The sequence below is a fragment of the Fusarium falciforme genome, chromosome 5 (assembly GCF_026873545.1).
Source record: "Fusarium falciforme chromosome 5, complete sequence".
Lineage (NCBI taxonomy): Eukaryota > Fungi > Ascomycota > Sordariomycetes > Hypocreales > Nectriaceae > Fusarium > Fusarium falciforme.
Genome location: NC_070548.1, coordinates 436,049 through 458,992, shown reverse-complemented (window position 1 = coordinate 458,992; position 22,944 = coordinate 436,049). Strand labels below are relative to the sequence as shown.

The 22,944-nt window shown below is 50.6% G+C and overlaps 6 protein-coding genes across 6 annotated transcripts; 4 read left to right on the top strand and 2 right to left on the bottom strand.

The window, feature by feature from the left end:
- Positions 1–774: 774 nt before the first annotated feature.
- NCS54_00638700 (Hypothetical protein) lies at positions 775–2,247 on the bottom strand (the record flags this gene model as incomplete). Its single annotated transcript, XM_053151850.1, has 3 exons — positions 775–1,072; positions 1,223–1,803; positions 1,912–2,247. 3 exons carry the CDS (start codon positions 2,245–2,247, stop codon positions 775–777), a joined length of 1,215 nt encoding a protein of 404 aa, XP_053007825.1.
- A 2,682-nt stretch (positions 2,248–4,929) lies between these two features.
- Positions 4,930–6,438, top strand: NCS54_00638600 (Hypothetical protein; the record flags this gene model as incomplete). The annotated part of the gene is made up of 1 exon (XM_053151849.1): positions 4,930–6,438. One exon carries the CDS (start codon positions 4,930–4,932, stop codon positions 6,436–6,438), a length of 1,509 nt encoding a protein of 502 aa, XP_053007824.1.
- A 1,231-nt stretch (positions 6,439–7,669) lies between these two features.
- NCS54_00638500 (Hypothetical protein) lies at positions 7,670–9,061 on the bottom strand (the record flags this gene model as incomplete). Its single annotated transcript, XM_053151848.1, has 4 exons — positions 7,670–7,680; positions 7,846–8,324; positions 8,378–8,602; positions 8,682–9,061. 4 exons carry the CDS (start codon positions 9,059–9,061, stop codon positions 7,670–7,672), a joined length of 1,095 nt encoding a protein of 364 aa, XP_053007823.1.
- Positions 9,062–12,601: 3,540 nt separating this feature from the next.
- NCS54_00638400 (Reverse transcriptase domain-containing protein) lies at positions 12,602–14,145 on the top strand (the record flags this gene model as incomplete). Its single annotated transcript, XM_053151847.1, has 3 exons — positions 12,602–13,021; positions 13,074–13,844; positions 13,903–14,145. Exons 1-3 carry the CDS (start codon positions 12,821–12,823, stop codon positions 14,143–14,145), a joined length of 1,215 nt encoding a protein of 404 aa, XP_053007822.1. The 5' UTR covers positions 12,602–12,820.
- A 269-nt stretch (positions 14,146–14,414) lies between these two features.
- On the top strand, positions 14,415–17,351 carry NCS54_00638300 (Hypothetical protein; the record flags this gene model as incomplete). The annotated part of the gene is made up of 8 exons (XM_053151846.1): positions 14,415–14,470; positions 14,528–14,572; positions 14,886–14,916; positions 14,976–15,036; positions 15,094–15,099; positions 15,143–15,146; positions 15,205–15,228; positions 15,701–17,351. The coding sequence occupies 8 exons, from the start codon at positions 14,415–14,417 to the stop codon at positions 17,349–17,351; spliced, it is 1,878 nt and encodes a 625-aa protein (XP_053007821.1).
- Positions 17,352–19,082: 1,731 nt separating this feature from the next.
- Positions 19,083–20,189, top strand: NCS54_00638200 (MFS domain-containing protein; the record flags this gene model as incomplete). Its single annotated transcript, XM_053151845.1, has 4 exons — positions 19,083–19,147; positions 19,248–19,400; positions 19,452–19,687; positions 19,732–20,189. 4 exons carry the CDS (start codon positions 19,083–19,085, stop codon positions 20,187–20,189), a joined length of 912 nt encoding a protein of 303 aa, XP_053007820.1.
- Positions 20,190–22,944: the final 2,755 nt, after the last annotated feature.

The window sequence follows — 22,944 nt, the reverse complement described above, 5'->3', positions numbered from 1 at the left end:
CTGTAGCTAAAACAGAGCCGCCGGCAGACTACCCAATGAATAAGAGTTCAGCGACATGCTTAGAGGCCTCGAAGTAGTCGAGTCTCAATCAAGTCAAGGACCTGCAGCTTTACCTAATTGGTAGCTAGTGAATAGGTTACGAATTCCATTTAACTCTGGGACATAGAGACGCTTTCTTTTTATTCCTAAAACATAAGGCTGGATTTTCGCGTGCACCTATTCCCTGCCTCTTGCTAATACCTGTTATTAAATATAGCATTTAAAATATCTCTATTAGCCTTAAGAATTTTATTTATATAAGAAATTCACTTCTTAGATATCTAAAAAAAAAAAAAAAAAAAAAAAAATACATAATAATAGATTGAATTAAAATATAATTTAAATAATATTTATAATATTAAATCTTAATATAATTTATTAAATTTATTTTTATTTTATTATATATTTAATATAATTTAAAAAATAAAATAATTATAATTATATATATATATATATTTAGTTTAATTTTAAGTAATTAATAATAAATAAAGAGCTAGTTTCTTCTTATCACGCCTTAAATAAGGAACTTTATGTATATTAGGTCAAAATAGTCTTTTCATTAAGCGGCGTGCTCTTAATGCCGTCTAATACCGGTAATGTATGTAAAGAACTCAATCTCGTTCAATGTTCGTTCGCAGATCACGCAATAAAGAAGCCGACAACGACTAGTCCCACTGCCGCAGCCAAAGCTCTGGACCCGGCCGCATGAATTGCGACGCAACGCTGTCATCACCATCACTGCCTCCGCCCCCCCCTCCCGTTACCATCGTTGTCACCCTCGTCGGAGGAGTCATTGCCCTCGTAGTTTAGGACAAAGATCTCGCCGGTGCTGTCAGAGCTGAGCCACAGACGCCCTGTCGAGTCCCATGCGAGGCCGACAGGGCGGAAGCAGTCGCTCGGACAGTTGGACAGGTCGATGTTATAGATGATGGAGATGGTGGCATTAGTGCTATCTTGAGGGGCCGAGGGGCGCCTGTTGTCGAAGGAGACGTAGGAGACATCGTAACCTACAGGGACTTCGCGGTTCCCTAGGCTCTTGTGCCATTCTCGTCAAACTTGATATCAAGGGGCGCTGTGTGGGCCTGGAAGGGAAGCACTGGAGGAACACATTCGGTGCTGCACTCATCGTCACCGGGGAGGGTCACGTCGTGATCACCCTCCCAATCAGCGGGGAATTGCTCACCGATCGCGAGGTCGCCCAGACTTGGGAAGTTTTCGATAGCAAAGAGGATAGCCATAGTTCCCGCCAAGGTTCGCATCGGAACCGTTGAGGTAACCGTGAAAGTTGAGTTCCTCAGCGGGATTATCGGCATGAATATCGCGACCTCGAGGGGATAGGCCATCTACCGAGTTCTCAACGGACCAGATGCCGCCGGTCTCGGGGTGCTCGCCGACACCGACTGAGTTTCGTAGACCCCAGCCTAAAAGATCACCATCAGTGTAGTCATAAGAATCATCGTCATTAATGAGGGCACAGATGTTGAACGCGCGAATTTGAGAGATACCGGTGGAGCGGTCGAGGGCACCGTCATCTTCGTTTTCGTCGCTGCCACGGGAGACAACCAGTATATCGGGGTGATTGCGAGAGAGGAGGAGAGTGCGGGTTGAGTGACTGCCCGGATTGCCCATGTTGGTGACAAGGGTGCGGCGGGACGTGGTGCTGAGACTGGGACCGGAAGGGTCGTAGGGCCAGGAGTAGACATCGCGTTGGGTGGAAGCGTAGAGAGTACGGCCATCCTCGGAGAGGGCAATTCCGTGGGTTAGCTACGCATGAGCTGTCAGTCAACCACGGTACAATCGAGTCCGGTGGCGCGAAACTCAACCCCAATGTCTATGCTATTAGGACTGGGATTACAAGTGCTGGAAACTTACACCCTCATTCTCAAGTAACGTTGTCTGCCTGCGCACTGGCAGACATGTTTGCCCTTGGTCCTCAAACTCAAGATGCACTAGACCTGTACCCTGCTCAACTACGAGAAGAGCGTCCTCGGTATTAAATAAGATACCCCGCGGCTGGGAGAGATCGGAGGCTATAAGTCGATATGCCCAGCCATCTGCGGCTACTGGCCCTGGATAAGAAGTTTCGAGATCATTTATACTGCATTGGCCAGAGCTTTGAGTAGTACCCGCTGAGAAGACAAGAGCAAAGGTAAGGAGCGTCGAGGTTAACGTGAAGGCGGAGGTGGCAACGCGGAGGATGGAAGCCATCTGATGGTGGTGCGATGAGAGATGACGTGGAAGGAGAGGATGATGAAAAGAATATAACAGAATGACAATCAAGGCACAGGGTTGAGGAGGGAGGGATTTAATTAGGTATTAATAACACTATTTTCATATTAGGGTCACCTTCTTGGCAGATCTTAAGACTGGGATGGAGGGTGCAATAAAGATAAAACGGAACTGAACCTCCTGATTTACGCTTTGAATTTTTCTTCACCAATCTGAGTGATGAACTACGTAAGCTTGTGGGCGTGTCTATCTATTAGAGATATCCTTCTTTTGGCTTGGAGCCTTGGCATTTATGCCTTCTTGAGCCCACGGAATGAAGGTCGGCTAGCTCCGGTCGCCATTCACTCACTGGATGCTTAAGCTGATTAGTGCAATCACGGTGATTATCTCTTGTTTCGTGAATGGTCTAGCTGGCCTCTGCTGCCTCTGATGTGAATTGGAACTCACTCTTGACCTTCTACTACGTTGATGGTCAAGATCTCGGGCTACTGGAAATCATCATGAAATAGGACATAACCTGCGAATTGAGACGTCCTGGAACCCATGACCAAAGAGGTCAATCCGGGAGCGAGGTTAGGCCCTCGTTGAATCTCGGTTGCGTGTCCATACCCATCATCCATCAATTGCCCAATCCACACATACCCAGCATCAACTTATCACATGCCTCAGCCCCTGAATATTCTTCTTGGTGGTTCGCCCATGACTCAAAAGGTCACAGAGCATTGAACCGTAATAAACTTGATCACTTCCAGCTATGCGGATGATTTGCAAGCTTGGTGCTCCTAATGTGGGTATACGTTGAGTCTTGCATTCCCCTTCATCAGGCAGGCCAACAGGTAACTTACGCAACATCGAAAACCCCAAGTTAGCTTCTTGCAAAGCACTTTACAAAAGCCGGGCCCCTAGTTCGCTTTGCATGGTGTTAAATGCTGCGAGTCTAAAGACTAGCCCGCTGCGTCACTTTCCTTTGATGGTCAAGTTTTGCATTCCCCTCCCGCTATGCCATGTTTGCACCTATACGAACTCATAGCTTGCTTTGCCACCAAAAGGGCGTTAATCAGGGTGAAGCTTAAAACTTCGTAACAACTTGCTGGAGAGTGATTGAGGCCGTATTGCGCATCCCTTTGACCACTAAGCTGCCGGTGGTCTAGGAGGTCTGCCTCGAATCGATGAATGTTTGCATTCAGCCCCATCGGGCGGACTTAAGTGCGGGCGTATTCTATGCAACCTGGTCCGCTAAATGAACTTGCCTGCATTGAAAGCACATCGGCGATACCAAAGATGGACATGGCCCCCATACCACAGCGGCAAAGTCAAGACCAGAAAGGGGGCTTTATGAGTGACGGAACACCATTTTTTCATACTATGTTACTAGTCAATTTCAGTAGGGTCCCTGTAGATCAATTAATATTAATTACTTAGGTTTGCATAAATTTCTCACATACCAGTCCGTAACTAAATGCTCGTCTAGAGCATCTAGTTCATTCACATCCTCTTGAGAAATCTCAAACCCATTTACGCTTGCATTCTCAGCGAGGCGTTCCTTACGGGAGCTCTTCGGGAGAGTAATCAGGTTGTGTTACAGAGACCATCTATTATAGGGTTAGCTCTGTCCCTAAGCTACATTCCAAGGGCGTACCTGACTAAGATCTGTGCTGGGGTGCAGGAATACTTCTTTGATAGAGAAGCAGTCTTAGGGTGGACGCGGTTGGATACGAGGCGGAGAACGCCCGGGGTGAAGTCGATTCTGCGATCGTCCTGCGTCACTTGCTCAATGTGACGGGCCCGGCAGGCAGAATTGGCGTCCTCGGCCTCTACAACGTTGACGAGACAAACTTTGATATTGGCCGCGCGTTTAGTAGCCGAATTAGCGTCACCGCTGGCGTGGTTCTACCGCTGCAAGTTGCGTCAGAGCTGGTGCCCTTGATCACATCTGGCAAGGCCAGTCCGAGCTTCATTGTGAGAAGTGTTATCGACATTGAAGATGCTTCTGAATACTACACTCGATTCTCTCGGCGACAGGAGACTAAGGTTGTTATTAGGTACTAGAGAACGAGCCTCTCTATGTTTTTGTCTCTAGCTCTGTATTAGATGAAATCTTGCCCGCAAACCTGTGTAGGAAATATCTCCCATTCAAGTTCACTCTGAAGTAGCCTATATAGCGCTGCTCTTAGATTAGATATACTAGTAGAGTATAGTAGTCCCCATAGCCCTAGAATAGCCTTAATTAGGCTACTGGTAGTTAAGATATTTATATACGTAGCGCTAGGTATTTATTACGTAGTAGTTATATAATCGTATATAATTTCCTGAAATTACTCTATAATATGACTCTATGATAAGTGTTTGCTTATTATGTACGTTATGGATAAAAGTTCTAAAACCACCTATTTCGCAGAAGTGAGTCAACCGATACTTAATCCCGCAAGCCCCCACGCCATGCATGTCAGCGGGTTGCATTGCGGCTTGCATTAGTTTGGCCGGGCGGGGCCCGCCACAAGTTTTGGTAGAGGCTTGGCCATGGAGTACTTAATCGGAAAGAGCCAACGCCTCAACAACTTGAATAGAGGCCCAAGTCTTGACAAAGTCAATCCAGCGAATAAAAAATCTTTCACTCTTTCAAACCAGTTACCTTGGTCTCTTTCACTCTGGATTCATGCCATGGCCCAGCCTCGACACTCCTTTGACTGGGTAGAGCACACTCCTGGCAGATGGCAGCGGGACATTGACGAGGTGGAAACGTTCTGGGCCAAGGCGGCCAAGGTCTTCGACACCCAAGGGCGAAGGCCTTTTGCAATAACAGGCCATGTGTCGCTCAAAATCGATACTGCTGCTGCAGCTTCACGGCCAGATGTCAACGGAGCACTGAGAAAAGCCTGGTGTCGCATTCGGCAGGACCACCCATCGATTGCATCTCAAGTCGAATATGACTTCGACACTGAACGATTCACGCGGACCTACAGCACGATACAGAGCGAAGTTGAAAGGGAAGGTTGGCTAGAAGCCACATTCCTGGAGATCTCAAATGGCCAACTGGGTGTCGAATTTGCCAACTCGGATCCTGCTGCCCCCGACTTGCCAACCATCTTCGTCATCACACTACCTTCTGATGATAAGGACTTTGAGTATCGTGATATCATCTTTCGAGCTCCACACGACACCATTGACGGTATTGGAACGTTGTTACTCTTGAGTAACATTGTGAAGCATGCATCTGATGCGCTCGAGCGAGGAAGTAGTTTCACCCTCCCCGGACTCGGCGGCACCGAGGTGCAGAATCTGAGCCCGCCTTACCGTGCTGCCGCAGCAGTTCCTCAGGACCTCAATTCTGTTCAAAAAGCAAGGGTTGACAAGATGTTCTCCGAGCATGCCTTCTTTTCCCAGCCGCACGAACCTAAGCAGTACCTCTCACTGCCCTTCAGCGAAGGCGCCCAGGTTCCAGGCCGGCACCAGCGAACGGAAATTACTCTTGACCAGGCCAAAACCGCCAAGATACTAGCAGCATGCAGAGCCATTGGCGCAACCGTCACACACGCCTTCAATGCAGCCATCCCCATTGTCTTGCGTGACTTGGTGAACGAAAACGCACACCAGCAGCCACTTCACTACCGCTGCGATCTTTTGCGGAACCTACGGCCATTCTGCGCCGAACCATTCAGCACTTCTAAGCACCCTGTTACAGCATATCATGCAGGCTCGAGTTTTGGTTTTGAGATAGAGATGCCGGTAGGGACAGACGGACAACCGTTAAAGGAAGAGTTCCAACGTGTTCTCCAAGAGGTGCGCGCTTTCTATCGCCGCGTAGCGGATGATGATGAGCATTCGTACCTCGCACCTCACATATGGGCCGGCTGGTTGCAGACACTTCCGCGGCTCATCAAGAACCCTGCTCCTGGGCCACCTCCGTCTCCGAATCCGGGTGTATCCCTATCGAGCCTCGGTCGGTTGGACGACATACTGCCGTCAACGATGGGGCATTTCAGCATCAGCAAGCCTTGGATAACCGGGGAGGAGATGGGGAATGGATATGGGATTTTTCTTGCATCGCATCGGGGCGAGTTGAGTTTGGCAGCGGCTTATAACGATGCGTGGCAGACTGAAGGGGATGCTCAGAAGTTTTTACAAGCCTGTGTACAGGTGCTGTGTGAGTCCCTAGATATAAACATATAGCTGTGGCTCTACCGGTATAACGTACATGATCAATCCACTAGCTACATGTTCATTACTCTTGCTCAGGCATGGGAAATATCTACACAACAGGCTCAAAAAGAGGCACGGCGTACTACTCCGTGGAGACAGTGTGGCTTCAACAGGCTTGCTGACACTCAATATCATCGGTACGCTGAATAATTAGGACTTCTGCTGGTCAAGGGCGTCGGGCCAGCCCATGCGAAGTATCAGCCAGGAGAGAACCGGTGTTAATATTCTAGAGAAGTCAAGGTCAGCGTCATAGCCGTGTCCCCTAGGCCGCTAAGGCAGTGTTCCTTGAGGTTTCCAGGGTACTGAGAGGATGGCTTCATTCGCAAGTGACTTGAGACGCCTGCAAGCCCTTGTCCGCGTGCGGGAGCTAACTAAGTATGGAGAAATTTCGATCTACCGCCTTTGCCTCATGGGGTGATAGGTTCCCTGCTCAACACGTGTAACAAAGCTCAACCTCACCAGCTTCCCCACGGACGCTCGACTTCAACAAAGGTTACGGAAGCGGGATCGTCCTAAAAAAAGCTACCTCCCGCCTCCTCCCCGGCCGCATGTAAACAACAATCAATGAGCTCGGGTAGGGCACAGGGCGATCTGCCGTTCTCCACGATGACGATATTTGAGACATTATGTCACCCGCATCCTGCCCCGGCTAAGGCCTGCCCAGAAGCATTACCCCGCTTTGGAGGCATCGGCCACTAACCACGTACTATCTGGCAGCCTTTGCTAATGAACGCTGTTGTCTTTCGGAGACTACCCCCATCGAGTCTGTGTTTCTTAATACTAAACTGAGATTTAATGAGCTCGTTAGTATATAGAGTGAATAAACAAATATAGATGTATATAAAGCTTCACGCAATGCAGCAGAAGCTTGTTTCTAACCCTCACTGATACTAGCGACTGAGTAGCGAGCCAGTTCAAACCTTGGGGCGTGAAAGCAATATTCTACACGTTTCCTTCAATGAGAAACAAAAAGGATCCAGGAATGCGGCGTGTCTACGCTCTGTGGTTGTTGGGCGCTCCAACTGCAATAGCTCAGGGAACAGACTTAGGCATAATATCTACTTTATATGCTATAGCTATAGACGCAAGAGGGGATATAAGGGTTATTAAACTTAAACCCCTTGGCCCTTAGTAGTAGAGCTACTGTATATCTTCCCATACCCACTGAACTTCAACCTGACTAAGCTCACCCGAGCGCGGACTAAGCCAGCCCTAAGTAAGCCCAAGTAAAAGCGGCGACGGATCACGTGCAAGAATCATCTAGATTCGTGGCGTATAACACGAACAAAGCACCGGCTCTTCCGACTTCGCTCCCCTTAAATATCACCTCCCATTCAAGATTTGGAATTCTTGTTTTTTTTTTACCCTTGGACTTACCACCACAATGCTCAGCTTCAGTCTGACTCCGATCTCCAGACTCTGTCGATGAAGCGGCTGCCTTGGCAGTAACCGAGCGAGTCACACGTCGATCCTGATCCGTGGAGGCATTCCCCTTTTTCTTTCCCTTCTTCAGACCGGGTCTGGGCTCAGCTGTTTGGTCTGGGCTCGTCATCTGTTCGAGCCACCCGTTTAACTCCTCCCTGGGTGACATTGTAGCCCATGAGGGCCCTTGGCTTTCCCATTCCTTGCAAAGAGCGCGCATGTTCTGGACTTGCCTGTTGGAACACTGTGGAAACCAAGCCTCGTGCTCTTTCCCACAGTTTGGGCACCTGATGGCAGGGTTTTCACAGCCCCGGGTATTGTGCGCTCCGGCACATCGACCGCACCGGAAATCCTGTGCCTGACACTCCTTCATGAGGTGGTTGGGCTTGTAACACTTGTAGCAGAACTTGGGCACCGACTGCAGTTCAAATGGTCTGGCTGTTGTTAGCAGGTACTCATGCAGATCGGAAGAACAAGGGACACTTACCTGACGTAAGAAAAGTGGCTGTCACCAAGAAATATACCTTCCGAAACGAGCTTCTTCGCGTGTCCGAGTTCAAACAGCGTCAAGACGAGGTTCTTTCGCGCCCAGAAGGCATTGACGATTTCCACCTGGTTTTGTTCGCTCCACGCATCCTTCAAGTCTCGAGGCTGGGAAAACAGTTCGTAGGAGACGTTCTCGGCACAGACAAAGTATGGCTTTGGGATTGCTCTGCAGTTGGGAGAAAGCCCCAGGTGTGTGCTGATTCGCCACGACTCAGCCCGAATTCGCATTTTCAGCGCTTTCCGACTTGGAGGTGAACCTCAGTTCCTGCCCGCTGTGGCTCACGCGGATGATTTGGTTGAAAGGTTCACCAGCCCGCTGGAGGAGACACATGGTTTCAGACATAGCCAGACCTTTGACTCGATTCAGATCGGACTGAGCATCAAGTAAGTACCTGATGTCAGGGTTGCGTTGGAGGAAGTGCTTGGAGTCGTCGGATTGATTCAGATTCATATCCACAAGTTTTGCGACGACGGCGAAGGACTGCTGAACAGTGCCCATACGACTCTCTAGGATGGGTTCCAAAGCCTTCATGACTTTCTCAGCTACCTGAGTGGCTAGGTCGTCTTCCTCTTCAGGCGCCATGATGCTGGTAGGAGGAGGGGGCTGAGCAGCCTTTCTGGGCATGGTGTGCGGGCAAAGGAGGAATTGAAGCCGTGGAAGTGGTACAGAGAATGTTGGGCAATGGAACTTGGGATGCAACAAGACTCGATCCCAGAAGTGCCTTAATAGATCTTGAGTGTTTCCAAAGATTGCAGATTCCTCTATCAAAGGGGGCTTGCTTCTGGAGTGGCAGAAATTCGACCACGTCGGCCTCAAGTTCTTTGCAACCTCGAATCTTGCCTCTGAAGTAAACCGGTGTGAGAAAAAGCAATCAACGCGAGGAGTCGACCCCATGCTCAGCTTGACTCGTCATGATCTCAACAGATTACTCCATGCTTAATCTCAACGGATCTTAGTTTTCTCCCCGATGATCGGTGGTTAGGCCGCTCGGCACGGGCTACTCAGTTGGGAATGTCCGATGAAGGGATTTCAGAATACGGATACACCGACGAACCCACCACGGAATCAACTAGCCTTGATGATGAAGAGCCGAGCAGGGTACAGGCGATCGGATGGCTTGTTACAACCCTTCCTGGCACCCAGCTAGCTTCCTCACCAGTTTTCAGACCGCCTTGGAGTGTTACATTGGCGTTACACTCTTGCTGTGATGGGATTCAACTGAGTGATAGATCACCCAGGGCTTGCAGACGTCGCTCGCCACAGCGGCGAGACTCGACCAAATTCCTCGGATACCCCTGAGCGATACGGGACTTCTGCCGTGTGAAGAATCATGTTATCAGAGCCCCTGTATTAGAAATAGTGAGGCGGACGAGCCTCGTTGCTTTTGCTGAGAGCCTAGTCCGGGTATTGAACCAATGATCAGCCATACCCCTGGACGGCAGTGACGGTGACCGAGTCGGTGGCTTTGAGCGGTGTTGCGCTGCTGGAATTTCTGCAACACCCACTCGCTCTGCCAAGTTGCAGGAATCGAACGAGGCTTGCTTGTGCGCCCGTCTCAATGAATTCGGGGGCGGGACGGCACTATGCCGGAGCCGGGATCGGGCTCGACGGCGGACAATGACCTCCGAAACATGGGGAAGTACGTATGGAGGCAACGGCTTGGTGAAGATTTCTCAGATTATTTGAATCGTACAAGTACAGAGATGGTCGTGTACCTTCCGTCAGAGATCATCAACAGACCAAGTCACTTGAAGCACACACCGTTCTTGCTTCCCTTTTCATCGACCACGTGACTCATCTACCGCGTCCTTCCTCGACCCTCTCACGGCGTGGCATTGCTCTGAAGACTTTGTCTATTCACACGATTCACCCTTGTGTCGTGGTTCTGTACTTTTTCGAATCTCAGTACTCCGTACGTCCCGCGCCTTCACCGCCTGACGACCTCTTTGTAACCTCTCTAGTCTCCACCATCTCCGCTCCCCTGATCATCTTGGTCATCTTCCACGCCCCCTTCTCCACGACCTCGCCCACAAGAAAGCAGGTACCCAGATTAACTTAATCATACAGACACAAGGCTGACGTGGCAACAGCTAGCCCTCCCCCAAGTCTTCGCACACGAGGCGAGTTACCATGTCGAATCGCAAGGCTCCTAAGGGGCTGCTGCCCCCAATCACGCAACACCACCCCACGTTAAACGATTCAGAACTTGTCATTTGGCAAGCCAATCTGAAGAACTGTGGAAGAAGGCTCAAAAGCCTTGCCCATGAGGTTGGGACACTGCGCCGACCCCCGGACGTCATTGCCGTTCAAGACCCTCCACCCGACATGCCATGGAACTCGATCCGATCGTACGAACCGTTTTACGATCCAGAAAGGCCACTCCGCGAGGAAGACAGACCCCAGAATCGTGCGCATAGGAAGCCGGCTGTCCGTCTATCCCACGTGTGCTTCTTTGTGCACATATCGATCCTAGGGGACACCTATGAGGTGGAGTACCACAAGGGTGCCAACAAAGATCTTGCGGCGAGTCTCTACCTGCAGACGCCTAATGCCGGCACATTGGCAATCCACAACGTCTACAACAGACAGAACGCTGTGAACATTGAGGCGCTGATAAGAGACACAACAACGACGGGCCGTGACATTCTGGTGGGGGATTTCAATCTCCCCCACGAGCACTGGGGAGGTGTCGAGGTGAAGAGTGCCTCCAAAAACGCCAGAAATCTTCATCAAGGGCTACAGGCAGCCAAGATGACCTGCATCACTGTTCCCGGCACCACCACCTTCACTCGCGGCGTGAGCGACAAGGGTTCGACCATTGACCTCACCTTTGTCAGCGATCAAATCATACAACGTTGGACGAGTTGGCAGGTTCTGGACGTTGTGGGTTTCGAGTCTGATCACCGAGTCATTGAGACAAGGCTGAGCCTCAAACTGGCTCGGACAAGTCGGATCGTTTTCCAGTGGAGACGCACGAAAGAGAAGAGCTTCATCAGACATGTCAAAGACGGCATGGGCACCCTGGGCTACCCATCTCTTGCGACCGAGAGCGATGTCAACACATACATCAAGAACACCCGTCAAGTTCTCGAATCCGCCATTAAAAAGCATGTGCCTACGCGAGTCTGCGTAAGTTTCAAGCCAACCCGACGGCCAGTCAATAGTGCCTTGAAGCGGCTCAAAGATGAGGAAAGGATGGCTCTGCAGAAGCTTCGCCAGTCCAACAACCATCGGTGGCATCGGTTCTGGAGCCATTGCAACAGGAAGAGGATTGCCAAAGAACGGGCCCAGAACAGAGACAGCTGGCGTCGGTCAACAGCAGCCAACACAAAATACAGTTGGGGCGCGTACAGGATGGCCAAGATGGCCACGGCCATGTGTCAGCCAAAGGAGCCAGCCCATCTTCCCGTGTTCGAAGTCAACGACACCATACTTCGGACTAAGAAGGAGAAGGAGCTTAGTCTAAGGAACAGCACATGGCCCGAGACCAGCGACGGCGAGGCTGCACCGAGCCTCCCAAAGCCGTCTCTCGACCCGACGAGACCGCAGCTCTCAGCTGATCAGTCCGTCTCTGCTGGTGAGGTAGCTGAGATCATCAAGAGGCTATCTTCCAAGAAGGCGCCTGGACCAGACCAGATCGCCAACGAGGCCATCAAGATGGCCAGCGACGTACTGGTCTCCTATCTGGCCCATGTCTTCAATGCCTGCTTGCGACTCGCCTATCATCCGTCCAACTTCAAGCATGCCACCACCATCATTCTGCGAAAGCCAGGTAAAAAGACCTATAGCCACCCGAAGAGCTGGAGGCCTATTGCCCTGTTGCCTTGCCTGGGCAAGATCTTGGAAAGAATCTTGGCTGATCGCCTGAAGGATCTCGCGATGCAGAACAACCTGCTCCCCCATGTGCAGTTTGGCCTTCCAGGAAAATGCACGACCAAGGCGCTCCAATATCTCCTCAATCCCATCTACGCCGCTTGGTGCTCGAAGAAGAGATTGAAGGCCACACTGTTGAGTCTTGACATTGCGGGAGCGTTCGACAATGTGGACCGGGCCAAGCTCCTGCAATGACTGGTGGAGCTGGGCATCCCAGATTGGGTTGTCCTGATGACTTGGTCCTTCTTGTCCAGTCGCAGTACCGTACTGAGAATGCCCGGCGCAACTTCACCCATCTTCTGGGTAAACATTGGCATTCCTCAGGGAAGTCCCGTGTCACCGGTCCTGTTCCTCTTCTTCTCAGCGCCGATACTCGAGAAGGCCTCCGAGTGCCGCTATAAGGGAGCCACCATCTACGTTTTCGCCTACGTCGACGACACCTATATATTGTCAGTATCGAAAAGCTACGAGACCAACTGTAGGGCGATTGAGAGGTGCCATGACATCATCATGAAATGCGCAAGCGAGTTGGGAGTCACATTCTCACCCGAAAAGTACAACCTCATGCACTTCAAACGACCATATTCTCGTGGGCCCGATTGTGCACTGATTCCAAAGATCCCCGGCTTCAGCAAAAAGCCCGAGGCACACCTGAGGATACTTGGTGTTGAGGTCGACAAGGGACTACGCTGGGAAGAACATATTCAAGAGGTACGTACAGACACTTTGCCTTGGCTCCCGTACCAACTAACGTGATTAATAGCGAAAGAGCAAGGTCAAGGCCGAGATGAATCACCTGCTCCGAATCTCAGGCTCCATCTGGGGACCTAAGCTGAAGACCATGAAGCAGCTCTACGTCACCAAGATCCGACCCATCATCACGTATGCATGTGGATCATGGTTCATACCTATCCACAAGGAGGTGAACTGGGGGATCTCCCAGAAGAGACTCGGCATTCTCGAGTCACTGCAGTATCAGTGCTTGCTGCAGATCTCTGGAGCGATGAGGGGCACCTCTCGAATCGTTCTGGAAAAGGAGCTGAACATTGACAGTATTCGAGTGACTCTTTGCCGGCTGGCGGCAACGCACAGGGCCAAGATGATCGACACCCCCGACCACGACGCCCTCGTCAAGGCTAGAACAAGCCTTAGCAAACCGGATGATGACCGGGCTCATCCCTACACGCTCCTCGATTTGGGTGGGAGACACCTCAGACAGCGAACTTGGAAGGGCATGGTGGCTGAGCTAGGTGAGGCCAAGGCAGCCGCGAACTGGAGTGATCCAAAGGAGAGAAACAAAGCCTTGAAGGCATACTGCATGGGGGACACTTTTAGAGGGAGCGAGGCTATGTGGGATGAGTATCGTCAAAAACGAGCCCAGAAGCACGCGACGGTGCCTCCAGCGATGAAAGGTCCCTGGGGGGCCGACGCCTTTCTCAGATGCTACAGTGATCTCCCCCGCGCCCAAACCAGCATTCTGCTACAGTGCAGAACCGGGGTGATTGGTCTGAACGACTATCTGTTCTCGATAAAGGTACGTGGACTTGCGTCATCCACTCGTCTTTTGAAGTTTGCCTCTGACCAAGGGCCAGCAAGTCGACTCACCTCAATGCCCTTGTGGGAAGGGCAGGCACACCGCCTTTCACCTCTTCACTCAGTGTGAAAGGCTTCGAGGACCAAGGGCTGCGCTGACCGAGAAGGTTGGCCACAACGACTTTTATAGGCTACTCATTGAGCAGCCCAAGGCCGCGAGCGACTGGGCCATCACCCACTTTGACCTGAACCAGTACGTCTGGCCTCGGGAAAATGGCCCATCCGACGTGGCTGAGGAGTAGCCGCACTCCCTTTGTAAGGGTCCCAGTGATTTGATTGGGTTACTCATTGTGTTTACGCAGTAAGTCTGGCCGTTACTTACATTCTTAGAGTCCGTCGTGTGCTGACCTGCCTGGGGAAGTTGCATTTGCTGTCTTCACGTCTTGAAACTCTGTTTGGAATTGTGTTGATAAACTTTTCATTGAACCTTGACTCTGTAAGTCATCTTTCTGTCCAAACTGGACGCGCCGGTCCAAACCTGCATTCTGATGGTCTCGCTGACATACCGATTATGACTCCATCCCCATCCCGTGGCTCATCTGTTGAGAAGCTCGTGAGTCATCTTTCGTAAGCCTGTTCTTGCCTACCTACGTCTCAGATGGAAATCCTGTTGACATCCAATAGTCGCTCACTGGCTTGCCATCCAGACCCACTCCAAGCAGCAGAGAAGTTCTTGCAACCACATCTCTTCTTGCTGCAACTGGCTCAGGAATGCTATATCCTGGGCCTGCAATCTATTGCGATCAATTCGCATTGCCAGGCGCTTGAGCTTCTTTTCCTGCGCCTCGATGAAACGCCTCTCGGCGATGTCATTAAAGGCTCGTTCTCTGACGAGCAAGAGGCAGCCAAAGACAGCCAAATTGACCCTCTGGAGGTCTGACAAGGGCCTAGAGACTGCTAGGAGCCTCTTTGGGTCCAGCAGCCTCAATAGGCTATTATCTTTAAGGCATTGCAATGCCTTTTGAAGACTTGACCCCGATAGGGTCAGTGAATCGTGGGAGCACTGCATCGTGGTAAGCATAGTAATAAGCCCTTTTGCTCGTTCATGTGTCGCTGATATTCTCTGGCTTAGTTGCGGTACCGTAGCGCTGGTGCGCTGGTGTCATTGAGTGGGAAAACGCACCTCATGTCTGGCAAGTACTTTTTTATAAGGCTAGAACTTGGTTAATGATGAAGCTAATTGCGGATAGTGGTAGGTGTGCTTGGTTGGTGTTTGCACCAATTTTAGATGGAGAGCAGGCTGGTAAGTTTTGCGGCACTTTATTGTTAGAAATGACACTTGGGACTAACCCCATTGGTAGCTTTTATCATCGTGATGAAAGAAGGTTCGTTGAGGCAAAGTGTTGAGCGCGGAAGCATCTGCAGAGCTTATTTGATATTGACTCTTGCGTTGAAAGGCATTGGGAATGATGGCTTGATTGTGTGTAAAACTGTATTTCTCTGACTGGGTTGCCTTGATCTACCTTTGGGTATGCTATGAGGTTAAGTTACTTTTCAATAAATCGTGATGCTCCACGAACCCTCGTCCCGTTGCACAAGCTTTGGAAGGAATGCCCCGACTGTTTTGAGTTTGCCCCACTCCGACTTCTGCCTGATGGCGCCCCACAGCTTGGGTATTTTAGAAGAAACCCGCCCACCCACCTTTTCTCTTCCAACCTCGTCCTCCTGATGCTTCCAATAGCATGATCGATTCAACGCCAACTGCTCCCCCATCTTGATCAACCAGTCCATTTAAACCCCAGGCTTATGTATCTATCCCCTCACTAACAAACCGCGAGATACGTATGATACGCTTAGGAGCCTTGAGCCCCTCGCCGACATGCCTCCAGCCAGCATTTTCACTCTTCCTTACGAGCTGCGGTACGAGATCTACCAGCACTACTTCACACTTGACGAGGGCTATACCTTCCAAGCCGGGCCTGGGAAGCTCGCAACCTCCGATGGACGACCCCTCGATCTAGCACTCATTTACACATGCCGTCTCATTGCCAAAGAGGCAAAGGATCTGCCTCTGAGATTCAACACCATCTCCTTCTCGACCGTCTACCACCCGGATTGGCGGCCATGGGCTGGGCGCTTCCACTATCAGCTCAATCTCCAACTTTCACTACAGAGCAATCTACTGGTGAGGATGGCACACCATCTGACTCCGGACATGTGTTCTCAGATCGCTCTTAAGTTTCCTCGCTTCGTGCCCATGTTGGCGCGTGCCGAGGAGGAACCCGTGCCACGGACGACTCGCCATAAAGAACAATTTCACTTCGAGCTAGGCCCCTACCGCTGTCTGAACAGCTTCTCGACAGGCCAAGAGCGGTGGGAATGGTGCCACGAAAACACTTGCCTGGTGAGCCAGACCGTCACATACGCATTGCGGCTTCTTGCGCAGTCGCACGGACCGGAGCTCACCCAATTGATCAACAACGAGCTTCCAAGAAGGGAGGCGACGCAAGATGTCTTTGAATTCCTCGACAAATCCTACGAGCCTTGGGCCATCCCCTCGCAGTCTGTGCTTGCAACCACTGGTCTTGAGCTGTCAGACGACTGTGTATGGGATAGGATGAACAGATGGCACAAGGAGGACTATGAAAAACAGCGCTATCGTGAAAAGTTCCGCTTCTCGGCGGTGGCTGTTGCTATCCGACTTCTCAACTCCCTCCCCACCCACACGCGCCTTCAGCTACGAAAGATGGTGGTGCACGAGGACCACGTTTCTGTAGCTCACCCGGAGCGCCATGCCCAAGGGCTAATTCCCTTCTGCAAAGAGAACCCCAGACTCCGAATCGAGCGCCGTGTCGACGTACTCAACACTATCCTTCAACAAACCGAACTGGGCAACCTGAGCTCGCTACCAATCTCTTCGCGGGATGAGCCAAACACTCGATACCAGATTAGCTATTCTTGTATCACCGAGGTTGTAGCCCACTGGCTCCTTGAAGGTCTCGCCACGGTGGATGCCGGCATGCCTGCCGACGCCTTCACCCTGGTCCTGGATAGCGGGCGAGCCGCCAACTTGTGCTCTAACATTTTCCAACGCACGGTTCATCACGATCTTGCTTGGCAGACGGCCCTGGAACGATGCTATGCCCAGGGCATTCTGCCGGCTCCATCTCAGCACATGCCTGAGTACACCTTTGCCAACGCCCCGCAGGACCTCTGGCAGGCCCTGGAGCATCTTTCCAATCAAACGTCGGTCCTCCGCTGCAACTTTAACCCCGGCCAGCCCTGTGACGTGGAAACGATTTTTGATGAGTGTCGTACCTGGGATATCCACAAGTGGCAAAAGTCCTGGTCCTTTGCCCACGACCCACGGGACTATGATGTCCTCCCTCCTCTTCCGGACTGGGGTGATACGCTACGGGAGAACTTCGAGATGGAACCCCAGAAAATACGAAACAAGGACCGAAAACGTCACAGGGTAGGTGGCCGGAGATTGAACCGGAATAACTGAGGTCAGATCGAGTTTCTTGTACGTCGGAGAGAGACAACTGTGTGCCGGGGCGATGGCGAGGCAAGTCATGGCCAATACAGCTGGTCCTTTGGCTAGAGAATGCGTGAGGGAAAATACGAATGGAAATAAACAACCAGAGGTAGGCTTGTAACTCGACAAGGTAGGTCTGTAGTTTCGACTTGGTTTATTGACTGTTTTTCTCTGTGTAAGGAAGATGACAAACAAGTTAAGTACTCCCACTTCGGTATCGAATTAGCCCCCGCTGGACTCAAACTGGGAACCCGGGGCACAAGGACGTGATGTTTAATGTCTGGCCGATCCATAAAACCCTCGGGTCAACAGACTGCATTATACTTTTAGCCAGAGCACTCTTAAGGTATGGGCGTATGAACCCCCAACACAGAACCATCTGTCAGTGAGGGAATGCCACGAGCAACGGAGTGAAAGATATCACTACTCGGGAGCTTTTATTCACAATACACACTGCGGGATGGCAGCAAGATATGGCAAGAACCTGCCGCCATGATGGAAAGCTGAGTTGCCCTCAGTGCGGACACTGTAAGGGACAAGTTGTTTTCTGGGTGAAGATGTTTTACGCCAGGGTGTTGATGCTGCCATCTATCAATGACTGTGTCTCGTGATGTTGTGGCTGAGGGCTTCTTTTGATGGCGTTGCCAAGTTCACACACAAAAGTGCCTTGCCTGAGACTGCGCGTGGTGGATGGACATGAATAAGAGTGCCAAGAGCTTTGATGAATGAGACAAACTTGGAGAGACGCTGCGGACACTCGCTCTTGAAAAAAAGTCACACCGATGTTGCTGAGAGATTGGAGGGATGAGGGTTGGAAGGGGAATGGGGACTGGTTCTTTATCGAGGGATGCCTCCCCAGGACTGCTGGTACCTTAAAGATCCCTGGCCGGATTTTGCACATCTTAACCCCGAAGTGGCTTGAGGAATGATTATATATAATTGCTTCAGCATGTTATCGGTAGCCATTTAATTATCAGGTGATGGTTTTGTTAACCCCTTGCTGGTAGTGAATCTTTTGAGTTGGACACTTTGCTTCTAAAGCGCCTTGAATAGTTACTGCTATCACGCCCATCATCTCACATCGATTTATTCATAACGCACAGTAGTTACATCCAGGAAACCAGCACTTAGTTAAGCTTACTGTATCCATGTCTTTCCAATGTGCCGAATACTACGTCGTGATCTTGCGTCACCTCCCTTTTCAAGGATGGATCAAACCACAACACCCTCAACTTACTTGAGCTTATTTATCATCGTTAGAAAGAGGTTATAATATCTGCCAATTGGTCCGCCCTTCATCCTAAGTCCGGGGGCTGATGTACATGAAGGCTGTCACTGCCTCGATGCCGGGATTAACAGGGTTCAAGTCCGATGTCAACCAATCAAATTTGTACTCTTTCAATACCGAGGCTCAAGCACAATGCTTTGATCTTGTGATGATATAAATAAAGGATGTAGATATCTCCCATTAGAAGGGTTTGGCTTGACACGCAGCAGAGACAATCATGAGCGAGTATGTTGGAGACACTATCTTTGGACAGCTTGTCCGCTTGTTATCAAAACGCCAACTGCTCAAATTTCCGGATGAAATCAATCCCAAGATTTATGAACAGTTTGTTAAAAGACAAACCGACAGTTCCTCTGACTCGAAGTTCCCTGAAAAGGCAGAAGAAAACAAGACATCTCAACATAACGGCCAGAATGATGACATACCAGATGAGAGCGGTTTACCCCCAGAACGCCACGGATATTGTTCTTGTCGATTGGTATGGAAAAGATGACCTAGAGGCTAGTTGACTCCCCCAAGGTACCATGAAAAGAATCAGGTCGCTGACTCTCTCTGGAGAACCCCCAAAACTGGTCCAGCTCGCGCAAGCTCCTGGTGACGTTTCAAATTTGCATCCTCAACTTTGGCATCTACATCGGGAGCTCCATCTACACGCCCGGTGAACTAAGTGTCATGGAAGAGTTCGGTGCCAATGAGATTGTGGCGACACTTGGACTCTCGCTGTTTGTTCTGTAAGCGCCCCTGAAACCTGCTGAGTTGTACTAAACTGATGATATCACTAGTGGTTACAGCCTTGGCCCCATGCTCTTTTCGCCCATGTCTGAAACGCCACAGATTGGTCGGAGCAGGATTTACTTCTGGACCCTCTTCGCCTTTGTCTTGTTGGAACTGCCGACGGGTTATGCCACAAACATGGCCATGCTGCTCGTCTTTCGATTTCTGACGGGCTTCTTGGTGGTCCAGTTCTCGCAACCGGAGGGGCGACAATCATGGACATGTACCCTCCAGTGGAGGTGCCGTACTGTATCGGCATCTTTGGCTCGGCGGGAATTCTAGGTCCAGTCATGGGTCCTCTCATCCGAGGCTTCGCTGCCCAGGCTAAAGGTTGGCGCTGGACTATCTGGGAGCTGACCTGGCTTTGCGCTGCAGTCCTGACCATGATATTCTTCTTGATGCCCGAGACCAGCCAAGCCAACATTCTCTACCGAAGGGCGAAGCGATTGAGAGCTGTGACGGGTGATTCGAGGCTGAAGAGCCAGTCAGAGATCGATGCCGAAGGAGTCACTGTCAAGGATAATCTCATTGTCTTGGCAAGGGCTTTTACTCTGACGTTTTCCGAGCCGGTCGTATTCTTTTTGGACCTTTATTGCGCACTCATATACGGCATTCTTTACCTTTGGTTTGAATCATTCCCATTGGTATTTGGGGACACCTATGGGTTCAACATTGGTCTTCAAGGGCTTGTCTTTCTCGGCATTTTCGTTGGAGGAGTTCTCACCTTGCCCTGCTACCTATACTAGATCCAAAAACACCTGGTCCCGACTCTCACACAGCCGCCAATTCGTCCAGAGGTAGTTCTACCGCCGACATTTTTCGGGGCCGTCGCACTTCCTACCTGCCTCTTTTGGTATGGATGGACAGCGGGCTCGAGCATTCACTGGATGGTGCCACTGGCTGGGTCTGGGTCTTTCACTGTTAGTATCATTACGTTGTTTATGCCGGTCCTCAGCTATCTGGGCATGGCGTATCCTCAATACACGGCTTCGGTGCTTGCCGGGAATGCCCTCTTTAGGGCTTCTTGCGGTGTTGTTTTCCCCCTCTTTGTAGGTTATCCATACGTTTGTTGCTTTGGAGTTCTGGGTTGAAGCTAACATTCATTTCAGGCGCGGGCCTTGTTTCGGAATTTGGGTATTGGTCCTGGTAACTCTCTTCTGGGTGGGTTGTCGATTCTGTTCATCCCGATCCCTTTTATCCTTTTCTATGTAAGCATTCCACACCCTGATTCACCTAGCTAGGTTTACTGACAGTGTGTAGTGTGGTGAAAAGCTTCGCCATCGAAGCAAGAATGCAACACACGCTGTCTAAGTGTGGGACGAGATCGAGGGTTAACAAAATGTGCAGCGCAAAGTATTGGAGAAGGTACAACTGAGGATCTTAGGTGAAAAGTCGGCAGTTGTGAATCTTATTCGAGTTTTATTCGCTCAAATTATTGAGCATGTATATAGTTCATGTTAGGCCAGGAGAAATTCCTGTTGAGCTAGGTTTGTAGTAAGAAACTGGGGTGTCCGACCCCGACCTAAACCAACCCGCTCCCAAATACGCCTTGCACCAGCTCCTTGGCGATCCGTTTCCCATATGATTAGCCAAATTGTTGATTCACGGTTTTCTCCCACCTGGAACGCTGCCAGGTTTCTGTGACGAATCATTGCCTGCTGACACTCTGGTGTCGAAATACTGGCTAAGAGAGTGTCCTCTTCACCACCGTCCTTCTCCCCTTTGTGTATACGGAAAGTCCACCTCATTGATTTGGTTGGTCTTTTGCTCTCAAGCATAACTTCAACCCAACTGCTAGTCTGTACAATGAGATACTCGGGCTCATTTGCGTGTTCTCTTTTCGTTGCCCAATCTTGAGCTTCAACCAACGTGTCTGAATGTTTCAATGCTCCTCTCTGAACTTTTCCCAGAACGAAGAATCTGGGTCTTTGCTCTGGTGTCAGGGGCTTACATCCTCCCTCCCATGACACGGCGCCCTCCCATCCAGCCCATGTCCAGGAGGGAAGGTGAGAACGCCTCTTGATAGCATAGTCCATGTGAACCCAAGTAAGACCAGAACCAAAGTCCTGACTCGATATCTTGTCATGTGCTGCGTTCAGTGAGGCTGGGATGGTACACCTGGGGTCATTCCCGGCACCTATACTCTCCTGAAATGGAACCCCACAAAGGTGGAGTAAGCCATGGGAAGAGAAACGTGCTAGAACTGCTTTAAACGCATGTAAACTATCACCGTCAAAGGATAGGTTTCGACGGGTGTATTCCTCGACATGGTGATGAAAGACCTCGAGAAATCCAGAACCGGCTGATTTCCCTTTCCTCTTTGGATGGACGATAAAATCGGGTCCTTTGTAGAACCATTCGGGGTTTGCCAGCTGCTGACTCCCTTCACCTGGACTCGGCGGTCTCTGACATCGTAGGAGCGCTTCAACATCTGACGGGATGGCGACTGACTCCTGCAGCGAGCCGAACGGGCATGTGAAGTAAACACCGTCATCGGCAAAGACCAGTTGATGCGTAGAGAGAAAGTCTTCTTGGTAGGTCCAGCCCCTGGTAGTATGAACAGAGTCACTAATAACTGATTCTAAAGAAGCCAGTGCTGATGCTAGAGTGTAGCAACTGCTGCCCTGAATGACTTTCAAGGCTTTACTGCTTTGGCTTGCCGCGGCACGTGGTGTGCCGACACCTGGGAGTCCATGGGAGGCATCTTTCCCTGCCAGTGCTATAATCGTGAGGTCTGCACGACTGTATATCAAGTCCATGCGAGATATCTGTTTCATCATCAGATCTGGTTCACCACTGATACACAGGGCATCCACCCAGAGATATCTAAAGCCGAGTTCTCTGGTTGCCCGTATGCCGTCCTCGATGGTGGGTGCGCAGCAATCTGGGAGCTGAAAGGGGATCGGGTACTTGATTGGACGAGGGTTTTTTCTTTGTTGGTTGCCCCCATACGTAGCTGAGGGCGATGAACCTGGCTCCTTGGGGTGTCTTTTCAACTCGACGCGTCTCGCAGTCAATCAGGCTGACAAGATCCCACTCTGCATTGGACCAGCTCCGTGGGGCTCTACATTCAGGCGGGCAGTTGGTGATCCAAGATCTCAGAACGGCAAAGTCGATAAATGGTGGGATGGGCACAACGGTGGCTATTGAGCTGGACGATGGTTTTGGTTCGGGTTCTTCAGAGTCGCCCAAGAGGGTTCGCATCTATAAATTGGTCAGCTGGGACTCGTTGCAAAGTGTTACAGACTCTTACGACCATATGCTGAGCCTTCAGGACCAGAAATCCCGAAGTAATAAGCATCAGGCCGGAAGCGAGACCTAACGTATCTATGTCCAAGCCGAAACAACCAAGATCGCACCACATTCTGCACCGAAGCTGCAGATAGGGCAGGATCATCGTCGTAAATTGAGTGAGACCTGAGGAGAGTCTTTACGGGGTGTCCAAAAACTTCCAGCCAATTGGCTTGACCGTTTGCAAATGGGGAATCTAGGGCGAGGGTG